The 16,475-nt window shown below is 35.1% G+C and overlaps 1 protein-coding gene across 1 annotated transcript in view; it reads left to right on the plus strand.

Moving 5' to 3' along the window:
• Window positions 1-16,433, plus strand: part of LOC145669649 (transmembrane 7 superfamily member 3-like) — an 80,334-nt gene extending 63,901 nt beyond the window's left edge. Inside the window, exons 8-9 of the mRNA XM_081737897.1 lie at window positions 1,155-1,317; window positions 3,773-16,433. Of these exons, the coding sequence (XP_081594023.1) occupies window positions 1,155-1,317; window positions 3,773-4,182 (573 nt within the window). The 3' untranslated portion in view covers window positions 4,183-16,433. The remainder of the gene's footprint in view (window positions 1-1,154; window positions 1,318-3,772) is intronic.
• The last annotated feature ends 42 nt before the right edge of the window (window positions 16,434-16,475 follow it).

Genomic DNA, 16,475 nt, shown 5'->3' on the forward strand with positions numbered 1-16,475 from the left:
ATGATTGCATAGTATTTCTTCTTGGTCACGACCAAACGCTCTACTTTAACGGTGACTATCTTTAGCCCATATTTCATGGATATAAGCGATTTTTAAAAAATTGTTTTTGCAATAGAAAGCTGGAGCAATTACCTCAATTGACTTCGTTAATGGCCTCAATCTGTTAATATGTTAACGGATAACGGGGACTTTAACGGTGGCTATCTACAGCCCATATCCCATACATGTAACAGAATTTTTGAATTCTGCTTTTTGCAGTAGATAGATAGTGAGTATCTTTATCGAGCTCATTAGTGGAATCAATCCGTTAACGTATTAACGGATAAGCTACTTTAACGGTGACTATCTATAGCCCATATCCCATGGATATAAGCAATTTTTTTTAAAAAATGTTTTTGCAGTAGATAGCTAGAGCAATTACCTCGATTGAATTCGTTAATAGAGTCAATCTGTTAACATATTAACGGATAATGACGAATCTTACAGTGGTTATCTACAATCTATATCCCATACATATAAGCGACTTTCTGTAATTGTTTTTTTGCATTAGATAGCTATTACTTCAGCCGTGTTCGTTAATGAAGTCAATGCGTTAAACTTAACTGGTTACGGTAACCTTTACGGTGGTTATCTATATCCCATACATTTATATCTAAGCAAAATTTTAAATTGTTTTTAATAGATAACTCAAGCGATTATTTCGGTTGAGTTTAATGGAATCGAGTCGTTAATATTTTAACGGGTAACGGTGACTTTAACTATGGTTATCCATACCTTATATTTCGTGTGATCCTCTTTACTGTCTTTGCCCGAGTTTTTTTAGTGAGACACTGCTCTAATACTTGAAAGAACATTTTTGAGGTTAAAAGATAGGCGATTAGACAACCATATAACATAGGGTTGCACCCGCACGTGATAAATACTTTGTATATATATATATATATATATAGGGTGTTTCAAGATAACACCGACAACATTTTGGGAGGTGATTCCTGACACCAAAATAAGACAAAAAATATAGACCAACCTGGGTGCAAAAACATATATCGTCCACACTTCATATTAAAATATTCGTCTGCACAAATACTTCATTTCTGTTACAGATACTAAATTATTTTATCCGTATGTATTCATAATCTGTTTTTTTTTTTCAGGCAAATATACTGGCTTGTGCTGTTATTGGTGGATATGCTATTATCGTTCCCATTGATCACTACGTTGGATCTAGTTTGAAGTATATTATTTTGAACACCGTCCGAAGAGCAACTGTAGATGAATTTAGGACAGCAATTATTGATCCTCCATTTCAGGAAAAAGGTACTGTAACACCAGCGTAGTTTTATAAAATCTCTTCAGGTCATTGTTTCATACTTTTTTTTTTCTTTCTTTGTTGGGGAGGAGGTGGCTGGGCTATAGGGAAAATAAGTTTAAAATACCATGTTTTTTTTCTTTTATCTAATTCATCTGACAGGTATTTGTGAAAAATGATCCAAATTAGTTTTGTCCAAGATACGAGACGAGACGAGACGAGTGGTGTCCATGATACGAGACAAGACGAAAGATAAGTTCTCGGCCTAGCTCCTCCGTGGCTAAGCGGTTAGCGTACACGCCTTTGGCATGCGAAACCCGGGTTCGATTCCCGGCTGGAGCTCATGTGGTTTGGATTCCACGATAATCAGTAAATCCATGTCTCATATAGTCTCGATGCTGAAAGGGACGTTAAAGTCAAAATTAACTCAACAACTCAAGTTCTCGTCTCATAAATTTTGTTGAAGTTTCGATTTTTGAATTTTTTTTCTCATCTAGTCTCGAAATTTCTGGTAATGTATGTGCAAAAAGTATTCTCTGATATAAAAAATTAATCATCTAGAAGTTATCGGAATTCTTCCTCTTCACGAGAGGTTCTTGAAGGGTGTGAGATAACATTTAAACTATATTTATAATTGGACTATTTTGTGCAAGGACTTGTGTATTTATAAACTTTTATAAATGCTCTTTATCTTGTTCGTACGATCACGTTATCAATTTACACTTTTCATATTATAAATTACGTAACAGTAAAACAAAAATGAAATCTGAAACGTATTCTTTACCTTAAACCTTAAATGAAACCTATTCTTTGCAAGCTGAATCGATTCCAGAAAAATGTTTCTCGCTATCTCTTACCTCTTCTTGCTAGCTTTTGCTTTGGTACGTGTCAAAGAAAGATGGATAGATGGTCACAGTCTTCTATAAGATTTCCAATAAAGGTCTAACATTCTAGTTTATAATGCACTGATATATTCACTTTCACTGTTCAATTTATGAAATGAAAGACTTTGAGTTTTACGTCCCACGATTATGCCGGCTGGGCTAAAGGAGACGGTGATGAGAAAAATGAAACAATGGAATAAAGAATGTGAGAGGAAACGGGATAACCCCGAGAAAAAACATGGACACGGCGTTTGTCCACCACAAAGCTTACTTGGCGCGAGCTGGGATCGAACCAAGGACTCCATGCACCAGAGGTGAACGCTCTACCACTGAGCTATCGCGGCCACAACACTAAAACAGTATTTGAGACCTAAGACTTGGGTAAATTCTGTGAGGAATCAGAATGGGAAATATAAATCGAATAGTGGAGGCAGCGATGGCTCAGTGGTAGAATTTTCAGCTCTGGTGCATGGCGTTCCTGATTCGATCCTAGCTCGCACCAAGTGGACTTTGTGGTGAACAAACACTGTGTGCGTGGGTTTTTTCATGGTTCTCGTGTTTCCTCTTCCTTTCTTCATTCTACCATTCCATTCACTGCTCATCATCATCCCTCTCCTTTAGTTCATACGGCATAACCATGGGACGTATAACTCAAAGTCCTTCATTTCATAAATCGAATAGTAAAAGTGAATATATCAGTTGTATTATAAACCATAGTTTTAGACTTTTATGGGAAATCTTATAGAAGACTGTGTCCATTCATCCGTCTTTTTTGATAGGTATCAAAGCAAAATATAGCAAGAAGAATTAAGAGATAGCGAGAAACACTTTTCTAGGATCGATTCAGCCTCCAAAGAATAGGTTCCATCACCTTCCTTAACTAGTAAAACTTCCGGTTTCAGTATTGATCCCTATATAGGAAAAATAATAAGAGAGAGCGAAAAACTGTTGGTGATGTGGCATTAGCATGCGAAGAACAAGTTCCATCTCTGGCCTTATATATTTGTTGCAATCGGAAGTTACAGATCTACTACTTCCGGTTTCAGTATAGAATCTACATAGAAATCTACCTTAGTTTCTTATTATGAAAAGAAACTTACTTGCTTAAAATATTATATACGTGATAATCCTAATTCTCAAATTATCACTTCATCCCAGCTTCCCTAATTCCATTTACCCCTTTAATCTCTAATCCTAATTCTCAGTTTATCACTTCATTCCAGCTTTCTTAATTCCCTTTACTCTTTTAATTCCTAATCCTAATTCTCAGTCATATTTCTTCACTTTAGCATCCCTAATTCTACCTAGGTATATATATCCTTTTGATCCTGTGATCCCTAAACCTAATTCTCAATGTACATATACCACTTTGATCCCTAATCCTGATTTTCAATCTATTATTTTAGTCCAGTTTTCTTAATTCCATGTATCCGTGTAGAGAACACGGCAATTCGTGCTTGCTGTTAGGCGTTAATGATTATTCGCAATTACTTTATATATATAACTTCCTTCGGATAGAATAACGCATGAAAGACAAATTAAGGTTATATTGCTTTTTAATAATTGTCTTTCGTTCCAGATTTATGGTTAACCATAACTTGGGCAATACTAACTGTGTTCGGAGCAAGTCTTCAAATATTCATGCATGGGAACAGACCACCATTTCCACCAGCTCCTTATCAAGTCTACAGGCAAAGAAGAATTCGGCAACTGTCGTCTAGTGCTCCGTCAGAAACAACACGCTTACTTCCAGACGTGCCACCACCATTATACACCAATGCTATATCTCCTAGCGCTCCATCTGCCCCTGTGGACAATGTGAACAATCCTTTACCAATGTATTCAGGTGGTCATGTTCCTGATGTCGTGCCTGTATTGTGTAAAGAAAATCCGATTCTTCCAGAACAACCAGAAGAAGAGATGGAAGAAGAACGTGAACCTGTCTGCGATAAAAGCGCTCTCTTAAGAAGTTCCTCGCCAACGGTGTAGTTGTTTTAGTTCCTTTTGAAAGAAGGGTCGTGCTTTAGTTTGTTCTTTTTTTTTTAACCTCTTTTTTTTATCCTAGTGTGATTGCTGTGAAAAGCTACGTCTTCAGTGAGAAAGAAATTGTAATTATTTTCTCTTTTAAAAGCTGTATCTTTGCGGTTGGTCTCTTATAGAAGTGATGCACTGTGCTTGTTAATGAGCATTCGTTTTAGAATATATTATCATCGGTGATGCTTCAAAATGTATATATATATTGTAAAATATATCTTACCGAATAAGTGCCCGAATAGGAAACGTAGGATAATATTTCAATTACTTGATATTGTGTCTTCGTCAGAGCGTCCATTGACGAGTTTATGGTTCAAAACATGTGGGAGAAATGGATTCAGCTAATATGGGTTAAGACCTTCTATTTAACATGGACCATAAACACTTTTCATTATACAATATATCTCGGCTCTATGAAGGTTTTTGTTTCCTATATAAAGGGTGTCTCAAAAGTCCCCTGACATAGGATAACTTAGTTATTAACAGAGTTACAGCAAAATGTAAGAGGAAAAAAACATCTCCAGATATGGTGTTTTGAATCTAAAGTAAAGAATTTTTTTATTTTAATCGGGCGTGCCGTTTGAGCTGTACACTCTTTATGCGCCCAATGTTAAATGAAAATGCAACTTGGGCCATTTACCTGGACCCGCAATATAAATGAATGAAGCTACTGTCTTTTACACTAACGTGTCGATCGCCAGTCCCCATTTCAAACATGCCACCGTTCACTTTATGTTGTGGGTCCAGGTAAATAGCAGCGTTGCATTTTCATTTAACATTGGGCGCATAAAGAGTGTACAGCTCAAACGGTTTATCCGATGTAAAAAATTCCTTCCGTTTAGATTGAAAACAACATATGGAAATGTTTTTTTCGTCTTATATTTTGTTGTAACTCTGATAATAACAGAGTTACCTTATGTCAGGGGACTTTTGAGATCCCTGTATATATATCCCTGTATGTAAATATAGAGGTGATCAAAAAGTAAGGTTGCAAAGCCTGCATAGGGTACTTTCGCCATAGTCTCCATATCAGTTGACTTGCCGTATCGTGGGATAAATGTGAAGATTCCCTCTAGGTAAAAATCCTGTCCTTGCGTGTTTAGCCACATTATTACGACGTGTTTCACTTCCTCGTCTGAAGCAAAGTAGATGGCCTCCTAAGTGCTCCTTCAAGTGCGGGAACAGGTGAAAGTCGCTTGGAGCGAGATCCGAGCTGTAGAGAGGGTGGTCGATGATGTCTCAGCGAAACTGCTTTAACAGCACGTTTCCTCTACCAGCCCCAAACGTTCGACACCATTCGGCGAGATGCTGATAAGACATTACAGTCTCTCCGTAATTACCCCTCTACCAGTTGCGGTGAATTTCAGCTACGCCCATAGAAATCAAATAACTGAACGGACTTCTTGGCAAGACTAGTTTTCCAAACGAGTCGCCATTTGTGTTTATCTACAACTAGCGCCACAGGCGACGGGTGGCTAAAACTCGACACAGTTGTCAACTCTATGCATTAAAATTACTGCATACTCCTCATTCCTCTAACATAACAGTCAAAATTCCAGAAATATCGTTCTGATCCTCTCTTGTATATTACAATCGTTCAAGGTAAACGCCAGGTATGTTAATGCAGCTGTACTCATGGAAGCTTGGTGAGCACATTAAAAGTTTCAATTTATTATTTTAATAATCGAAACCGTCATTAGAAAATCCACATTGAATTATTGTGGCATTTTTTTTCAAAACACTTAACACACCTGAGATTTACAGTATAACGAGAGATGTTTATTGCCTGTGTTAAATCGAAATATTTAATTCATGTTAGTTTTATTCACAAAGCTGTTCTCTCTTAACTAAAACAGAAATTCTCAGAAATTTCTTGTTTGTATTATTATTATTATTAATAATATTAATCCATATTCTTAGATGTAAAAGACGAAATACCATCGCTAAGTGAAAAATCATTCTGCAAATGGACCTAGACGAACTCGAATAAAGGGTCGAAAGTAATATCAAGTTCTTGAAATATTAGCCTTTATTGTACATTTGAATACCTGTTCGACATATTTATTTTATATATTATTATTCTGAGAGCCGGCAGAAGAGCATAAAAAGTTGTTTCCGGGCAAGCTGTTGTTTTCGTGTCCATCTCATTCTTGTGTTACTTCCACGTAACATAATACGTGGGAAAGACATTTCGATACTTCTTCATTACCAGGGCCATCTTCAAGCGCGAGGCGTGAGGCGCATCTTCAAGCTGGTGTAGTAATATCAATGTGACGGTATTATAAAACACCAGAAGCCTGTCCAAATATCTGTTGGTTAGTTGAGTCATCTGAGCAGGTACCGGATGCGTTGCAATCTCTCTACGTACTTGTAGCGGAATCTCTGCGTACTTCTTGAAGTCACCTTGTAACGGTAGTATCTTTTAGAAGACATTGCAGAGCAAAACTCTGTGTTCTCGGACTTCAAGCAGGATACATCTCTCTGTGCGCACTTGAAGCAGATATCTCGTATTTATGTTATAATAAGCCCCTCATATCAGATGTGGCTATGCCTTTTTCCATTTACTTGTAGCAGACTGCTCGTAGCACAGATAGCTCTATATCTCTCTACTCACTTACAGCAGGCACCGTGTAGCAAAAATAACTGTCTGTCTTTACGTACATGCAGCAGACAACTCGTTCTTTCTTTCTAGCATTTGTTGTAGCAGAAGTAGATACGTTTGCTTCCCCTCACGTGTAACAGAAATATTTCTATCTCGATCTGCGCTGCTTATTAGTTTATTTTTAAATCTTTCACTATATTAATATTTTAGTCTTCAGTTACGCAATTTTTAATTATTCTTTTGAGACAGAAGAAAACAAGTGGAAAGCATGAAATAATATTGCGTAATTTGACTATTTCTTGGAAACGAAATTCAAATTGCTCTTCTCTCTTTGTTATGCTTTTCTAACTCAGCTTTTTACGAACTTACCTTATGTAGGGAAAACATTATTAGAAGATCGTGTCCTCTCACACAATCAGCGTTGTGTGTGTTTTATTTAGTTAATATTTCCCTCGATTCAATTACAAATGACACTTTTGGGTCATTGTAACAATTAAAATGAACTTGTAATAGACGTAATTTTAACTAAACTAAAATATTTAATGTGTCCAGGATATAATTTTCCACGTTAATGACAATATATTCATATTTAAAATGGATTGAAAGTCAGTGTTTTTCGAAACAAAATTATGAGGCCCCCATCACGGCGAAATTAAAATACCGCTAATTTTACAGTAATTATGTGATATCTTGAAATAGATAAAAGATAATCGAAGAGTGTAACAAGAGCTCGCTAGACAATATTATTTTACATGAGATACCGTTATCACAACTCACTTATTTGCTTTCGATTTCCAGCCATTTAGAAAATCGGCATTTATTTTTCCGTTTCTGAATGGCTGCAAACGGAAAGCTACTAAGTGACTCGTGATAACAGTACCTCATGGAAAATAATATTGTCTAGTGCGTTCTAGTTCCACGTTTCGAGTATCTATTTAAAGATAACACGTAATTACTGTAAAATTAGCGATATTTTAATTTCGTAGTGATAAAAGAAAAACATGTAGATTTAACATCCTGAATGGTCACCCAAGTCTTCTGCCGGCTCTAATTATGGATTTTAGTTTGCATTCCGTTGTAAATGCTTTAGTAGTTCCTATATTCTATGCAGGAAAAATGTTGTTTGTATCTTTTATATATGTATATATTATATTTGCACTTGGCATAACAATACGTATGAAGTAATGTTGTAATAACACATACATAATATTTATAGATATAATCCCTAGATTCGTTGAAACTTGAATCTTGATTTCTCAGTTATTTTAAGCACAGTCTGAGTATCTTTTATATTTATTTTTTCTGTATTTCAACATGGTTTCTAGCATTTCTAGATATGACTTTATTAAGCTTTTTACATATACATATTTAATATAAAATAGCGTAGGTCCTTACATATAACCGAAAGGTAGATGCGCATGGTTTCATTGGTTCAATTTACGATTAGGGAACAGAACTTTTTGGTATTAACCAATTGTCATAAAGTAGTTGAGTAGCTACCTAAGTAAGATACAATGAGTTCCGGTCTAGAAAGCCAGAAATTGTAATGATGGAAGCTAATGTGTCGATCACACATTACCCAGATAAAAGCTGACTCAGTTCATAGGCTATAACTCCTATGAAATGAGGAAGTTTACTCTTTTATGGTAACCCAACTGAATCAATAGTACTAAACAATATTACGCATTCTTCAAACAAAAATACTCAGTCCATAGTTCCAAAAGAGCTTTTATATTGCTCTGGACTCCTTTGAAGAAAAGAAAAAAGAAACAGTAATCTTACGCGTTGTTTTTAGAATGTGGTCCTGAACATGGCGAATTTACCAAACATATTATCTAACAAAAAAAAATAAAAATCACTCTAGGTTATCGTATACCCATGGATTTTACTTCTATATCAGTGATTTACTTTTATCAAAGCACTAATATCAGTTGCCGAAATGAAAATTATTTCATTCATTTCGCAAAGTTATGATAATATTTGAAAATGTATTGATTGTGGTGAGATTTTTGTGGACATATAGGTGATTGTGACCTTTGATATCTTTTTTGTAAGTTATATATATATATATATATATATGTAATCTCTTTTAAAACCATGACCCTTTGTAGAATAACCAATGTACATATTGTAAATGATTTCCATTCCAAAGTATCTCTTTAATTAAGTCAGACATGCACTTAGGTTGAAACACTTTGATATAGTTTGTAACTTGTGAATTAGGTATACAGTTGTTACCCTCCCCAAATTATATTCCCTGTATAGTTTCTTTTCCCAAAATCTTCCTAAGAGCCTGACTTACTAAAAATAATACAAAATTCACCATTTTTCTTTTGCTTGTTTTTCATAAGTGAAAGGAGGTAATGAAATGCAACTTACCACAACCACAGATAATGTTACTCTATAACAGAAAATATGAACCTGAAGAATTTTCAGTGTTTCCATCCATAGAAATTACAGTGTTACCAGAATAACATTTCCCCCCAAATCCAAGTTAAGACTAGAGGAAGAACTCACCTGCATTTGATTACCTATGATTTTGTTTCGGTATTCTATGAACTGCTTTTTAAATGACATTATTATTTAATTTTAATAACTGTATGTTAAAACTTTTTGTTTATTACAAACTAAATACAATTGTTATTTAAAAACTAGTTCACAGGATTCCAAGACAACATAACACGTAATCAAATGCAGTTGAGTTCGTTCCTCTAGTCTCTGCTTTAACTTAGATCTTGGAGAGTTGTTATTCTAGCAACTCTGTAATTTCTATGAATGGCAACACTGAAAATTCATCAGGTTTGTAGAATAACGTTATCTATGATTATAGTAAGCTGCATTTCATTATCTCCTTTCACTTATGAAAAACAAGCAAAAGAAAAATAGTAAATTTTGTATTATTTTTTAGTACGCCACGCTCTTAATATGTAGGAATTAATGTACAGTTCAAAATATTAAAAAAAAAAAAAAAAAAAGAATGAAGCTATACTAACCAAAATTTGTCATTTCTCTCCTTTCAGAACAAGTACATTAAAAATCAGAATCCTTAATTTTTTCCCCAAAATCTTATAAAAGTATAGAAATTTGTGTACAGTTAAAAATATTTTTTTAAAAAAATATTTTAAACTGTTCTAACCAAAATTTGTCCTTTTTTCTCATTTCAAAACAACTTAAAAATCAAGGGCAAAACTAAACTTTGTACAGTACTACAATTACTTCTTTCAAAGTAACTAAAAAGTAGGGATGGTCAAAATATCCGAATTCCGGAAAATTTATGGGAATTCCGAAAAAGTCCGGAATTGGGAAAAATCAGATTTTGGAAAAATCCTGGAATTCGAAAAAAATCCGGAATTTAGAAATTTACGAAATTTTTTTATTTTACTTTCCGGGTTCCGGAAAGTAGAAATTATGGAATTGGCCATCTCTTGTAAAAACTAGAGATAAAATTAAGTCTTGAAAATTAGCACAATTATTCCTTCTAAATAACTAAAACCGAAAAGCTTTTAATCTGTGAATGATGTGTCGAGATTCTTATTTTTATATTCAGTGTTTTATAGGTTAAAACCCATTGGTTTAAAAATTACACTGTATGACTTTATGAGATATGGACTGAAAGTTCTTATGTAGTGAAGTTTGTACAAACGAAGTTATTTGTTAAAGATTAAGTTTAGCTGGCCTAAATTTATATTTTATATGCATAGAAAATCAGTTTAATAATTAAATTTTTTCAGTTCGTGTTCAGTGAGAGTACTGTGTTCTTTTAAGTAATGTTTAGCCAAATCTTCTAATTGGCTTTCAGCATATTTTCATGCTAATGTTGCAGTCTTTCAACTTTATATTTATTAGCTTGAAATATCTATGGAATGTAAATACGAGGGTGATTCAGAAAGTAATACCTGCAAGGTGATACCTTTATTTGTGTTTGACAGCACCGATGCAAATATCAGTGGAAAGTTTGCAATGTCAGCTACAAATGGTGACATCATTTTTCATCATAGTCCCCATTACGGGCAACACACTTGCGCTGACGCGAAACAAGGTTTTTCATGCCGTCGGCGAAGAATTGTGGTGGCTACAGCTAGCAAGACCATTGCCGAACTGCTCCTTCCACTTCCGCGTCACAACTGTAGCGTTGGCTCTTAAGGTGATCCTTAAGTATGGGGAAGAGCCAAAAGTCGCTCGGCGAAAGATCCGGATTATAGGCAGGGTGAGACAGAATGTCAACAATACTACCAGTAGATAGGACAGTTTTGAATTTTTTGGCTGAGGATAGGGCGTGTGGCTGTACTGCATGAACTGACGCTTCGTTTCCGGGTCGTAATGGTATCCACGACTCGTCGCTGGCGATAAATGTACCTGGACGCACAACCTTCCACAGTCAGAAATTCAATGACAGCCCGCTGTTTCAACCAGACGTCACCACTGAATGCCATGAATTGCTCATTTACTCTGGAACCAGAAGAGCTAGGACGATGAAATAAGTGACATTCTATAGCTTAAGCATCAGTGCATTAATGATAAACAGTTCAGAATGTTTGCAGTACTATGCGCGAAGTAGTGGGCTTGGAGGTATTACTTTCAGAATTATCCTCGTAATAATGTTTTCCGCATAAAAGGATTTCCCAGTGGTGTGTAAATCTTTTAATGTATTAAATATTAGTCTTTAATTTTTAAGTGCAAATAGTGCAAATAATTTTGCTGTTTTAGTGTTTGCTAGTCATTATAAATCTTCATTGAAACTTTTCAAATATGTACTTATGTGACTTTTATGTACTTTATATAAAGTTTTGTTGTTAACATCACAAGATCATATTGTATATAAATAATATTATTGGTTTAAAATAAATGGTAAAACATTAAGTTAATTTTTAAAAAGCCAAAAATTATTTATTTCATATTTCTTAATAGAGCCAACACGTTGAATTTCCGTCATTTTCAGTTAGCTGCTGCGTAATATTCTAAAATAAATTTTTAAGGTATGAATACGTTTCTATCCTGTAATTTTCGTAAAATACTCATATGGAAATCTACATTATTGTAAACGGAACAACAATGTGTACTTTTAAAAAAATATGAGACTATATCCGTGACAGAATTTGGTAGCAACTTTTCACACCGAAATGTTACATATTTTAGTTTTGAAGTAATAATAACAATAGTAGTAATAATAATAATAATAATAATTTTGAGAATAATTTTATTTTTTCTAATCAGCTAAATAAGGAGCAGGCTCAACTTCTATTCATTAAGCAGAATATCTCAAAACTCCTGTGTACTTCTAGAGGAAAACATAGTGTTAGAAGTTTTCTTTGTCTATATTCGCGAAATCACAGGAGATTTTGGTTGCGCTTGATGTTTTAGTACTTGTTCCTGAGTAGTCTTTTTTCTTTTTCTTTTTTTTTAAGTATATACAAGATGTCTGAAGTTGCTGTGTACTAAGAATGCATGCTTCTATATAAGTAGTATATCACTTATAAACGAAATTGCATTTATTTTTATGTGCAGAAAGATATTCGCTACACTTACATGCAAAAGTTGTGTAGACATGTTTCTACAGTGTTCAAAGAAGTTTCTTTTTAACACTCTCCGAACCACTTTCCAGTAGAATGATCGACGGGCATATCCCGCCTTTTGCTTTACTTGTTATTGTGGATTAACTACAGGCTAAATTCGTATGGTGCTAGAAGGTATGGTGGCAGGAAATAGAGGGAGGGGCGAAGGAGACTACAATTAATGGACGATATCAAAACAAAAATCGTACGTGAAGATGAAGAGGTAAGCGGAACACCGTGGAGCATGGAAGCTTCTCAGTTACGGCAAGTGACCTGCCAATAATGGCAGAATACCTATGATGATGATAATATTTGTAGCGTGTCTTCTGTGCTCTTGTCGTCGTTGAAATAACCGACTGGTGTATCTCAAAATTTGCTCTGTGATGGTAACACCGTCATTTTATCTGATTTTACGAGATCTATCGATTGCCATAAAATGATGATGATGATATTTGTAACGTGTCTCCTGTGCTCATGTCGTTGGAATAACCAATTGGCGTACCTCAAAATTTGCGTTGTGATGTTAACACCGCCATTTTATCTGATTTTACATCTATCAATCGCCATAAAATGATGATGATGATATTTGTAACGTGTCTCCTGTGCACATGTCGTTGGAATAACCAATTGGCGTATCTCAAAATTTGAGTTTTGATGGTAAAACCGCCATTTTATCTGATTTTACGAGATCTATCAATCGCCATAAAATGATGATGCTGATATTTGTAACGTCTCCTGTGCACATATCGTTGTTCGAATAACCAATTGGCGTATCTCAAAATTTGCGTTGTGATAGTAGCACCGTCATTTTATCTGATTTTACTAGATCTATCGATCGCCATAAAATGAGGATGATGATATTTGTAACGTGTCTCCTGTGCACATATCGTCGTTGGAATAACCAATTGGCGTATCTCAAAATTTGCTCTGTGATGGTAACCGGTATTTTATCTACGAGATCTACCGGCGACGGAGACTTCGCTCCTGAAATGTTGAGTTGATCAGAACGCGGAGCGATTGGTAGATCTCCTAAAATCGCACAAAGTACCGGTGTTAACTCAAAATCGCAATTTTTTGAAATACGCCTATTGGACATTACAGTGATGGTCCAGAGTGGCCCATAAGTCCTAGTACAGTGGATTATTTTGGAAACAAACATGATTAAAGCAAATCTGACTAGCGTAGGGTGGACTTGGGTAAAGGAACTACCGATTAATGCATGCGTGGTGAATGGTGGCCATTTTGATGGCCGCCATCGTAGATTCAGATTAATTCTTTCAAATGTTAAGGTAGGTATGTGACACATCAGTTAACACTATTTTTTGCAGGGGAATGGAGTTCCGCAAGCAGAATTGCGTTATCATGTCCCGTTCCAGTTATGAAATTTGCACTTATAGCGTTTTGCCAGTGTTGGCAATTGCGTTAATTGGAAAATGTTCTTGTCAACGCGACGAATTACAACGTGGGACCAACGCTGGAAATTGAGTTGGTTGGCAAATGCTCGTCAAAGCGGCTAATTACAACGTGCGGCTAACGTTGGTAATTCAATGATTGGCAAATGTTCTTGTCAATGTGGCGAATTACAACGTGGGACCAACGTTGGCAATTGAGTTTGTTGGCAAATGCTCGTCAAAGTGGCTAATTACAACGTGGGACCAACTTTCTAATTCAATTGATTGGCAAATGTTCTCGTCAACATGGCGAATTATAAGTGGGATCAACGTTGGCAATTTAGTTGGTTGACAAATGCTCGTCAAAGCAGCCAATTACGAAGGGGAGCCAATATTGACAATTGAGCTGATTGGCAAATGATCGTCAACGCGGATCAATTACAACGTGGGGCCACGTTGGCAAATGAGTTGATTTGCAAATGTCCGTCAAAGTGGCCAACGTTGGCAAATGAGTTAGTTGGCAAGTGCTTGGCAAAGCGACCAATTACAACGTGAGACTAAGGTTTGTAATTGAATTGGTTGCCAAATGCTCGACAAAGCGGCTAACGTTGGCAGTAAGTCAACCTATTGTTTCCCAATATTGGACCTACTGTCTGTTCTGGTAGTGGATAAGCTTAAAGTAATTCAAATCTATATTTTCACTCAGTTCTCAGTATTTAGTTTTCCAGACTCTCTTTAGAAATAAAAATAAAGCCACCATGTCTTACTCTACTGGGTTACAGGGCCTTGCATAGATACACTAAATAAACTAGTTATGACTGCTTCGACCAGAACACTCAGACAAGGTAAAATATACAGGGGCGCATTAACGGAGGGGTCCACAAGATCAGGATTCCCTATCCCCAAAATTTCGTAACTCTTTTTAAATAATATCCTTGTGTTTTGTCTGCACAAGGTGCGCACTGACGGCACATCCACCCTATCCGGACCCCTTTCAATCTTGCTTACTTGACAGACAGTTGTATACTTTTCCAATAAAACTACACTTGCTTTAGCAAAGAAATGATAGATATAGCCTAAAAGCTTGATCTCACACTATATCACTATTCTTTCTTTCCTATAACAATAATTTAGTTATATCATTTTTAATGATAATTATTGATAACGCTACCTTAAATTTCTCGGGGAGAAGCTGAGAAGAGAAACATTTTTGGGGCGCAGTTATTTTTGTATGTACCGAAAAGGATAGTTTTATATATTTGACCTATATTAGAATACAAATCTAGGGATAGTCATCGCCACTGGAGAGTGCTCGCCTATTTACCCACATTTAGTGTCACCATTGCTGAGAATATAAGTGGAAGTATTTGAAAATTACATATTGTTTTCTCGAGTACAATATGTAACACTTGTTCAGTGCTACATACTATTACGTAAAAAAAACGACTAGAAGCTTTCGAAATGTGTGTGTGGAGAAGAATGGAAAGAATTAGTTGAGTCGAGCAGAGAATGAATGAGAGGGTATTAGAAATGGTGTGGAAAATAAGAACACTCTTTGATATTACTGAGAAGAGGAAGAGAAACTGGTTCGAACATTGACTAAGAAGAAATTGTATCATGAAGGATGTGCTAGAGAGTATGGTGGCAGGAAAGAGAGGGAGGGGACGAAGAAGGTTACAATTAATGGGTGCTATAAAAGCAGGAAGATCATACGTGAAGACAAAGAGGTTAGTGGAGAACCTTGGAGCATGGAAGCTTGTTAGTAGCGACAAATGACCTGACAATAAGGGCAGATACCTGAGTACTTCATAGACATAGTGTTAGTGTTAGGCCCTTGCCCCAACTTTAAGCCCCCTCCAACAACAACAAAAAAAAATCTGGGTATGCACTTGTACTGACATGATGGACAGAAAAATAAATTTTTATGTATTTTTATATATTCCTGGACAGCTTTATTTATTATGAGGTTCTTTTTCTGTACATATAATAAATATAATGAAAAATTACACAGATGTTTATATATCGTATTATCTTCTTTATTTATTTTATTTGTATATCTCACGACACACTACACACTAAGCACAGCTATGGTACGTCAAACTTAGCCTTTTTTTGTCAATATACATGATCACAGCAACAAAGTCGTTCAGCACACAACATATAATTAATCATCATCGGATAAGCTAATGTATAAGTAAGAATCTGAGTTTCTTTGTTTTCATTATTATTATTATTATTATTTAAATTTAATGTTCTATTGAATAATTCTTGTTTTAAAACAAAAGTAGAATCTAGTTAATATATTAATTATAAAATATTTTAAGGGCATTTAGGAAAAAAAAGATAAATAAACAAATAGTTTCAAACATATTTTTCTCATAAATTATGCAAACGAAAAAAAAATAATAAACACAAAAAAAATATATATATGAAACATAGGAACTACGAAAATCAACTGTGTGATTTCTGTTTTCTTATACCAGTATTGTTAATAATATACATTATACAAACATTAACATCTACAAATGTATAGACAATTCATGTTACATTCTTTACATATAGACACAATATTTTGTTAATTTTGTATTGCAGCAGGGGAAAAAAAAATTGGAACAACATAACAACCACTTATACCTAAGTTACTACACCATATATAACTCTTGCAATTCTAAAGAAGAAAATATTTGTATTTCCACACTATCA

Source organism: Thermobia domestica, chromosome 14 (assembly GCF_964235325.1).
Source record: "Thermobia domestica chromosome 14, izTheDome1.hap1.1, whole genome shotgun sequence".
In the NCBI taxonomy this organism is placed as follows: domain Eukaryota; kingdom Metazoa; phylum Arthropoda; class Insecta; order Zygentoma; family Lepismatidae; genus Thermobia; species Thermobia domestica.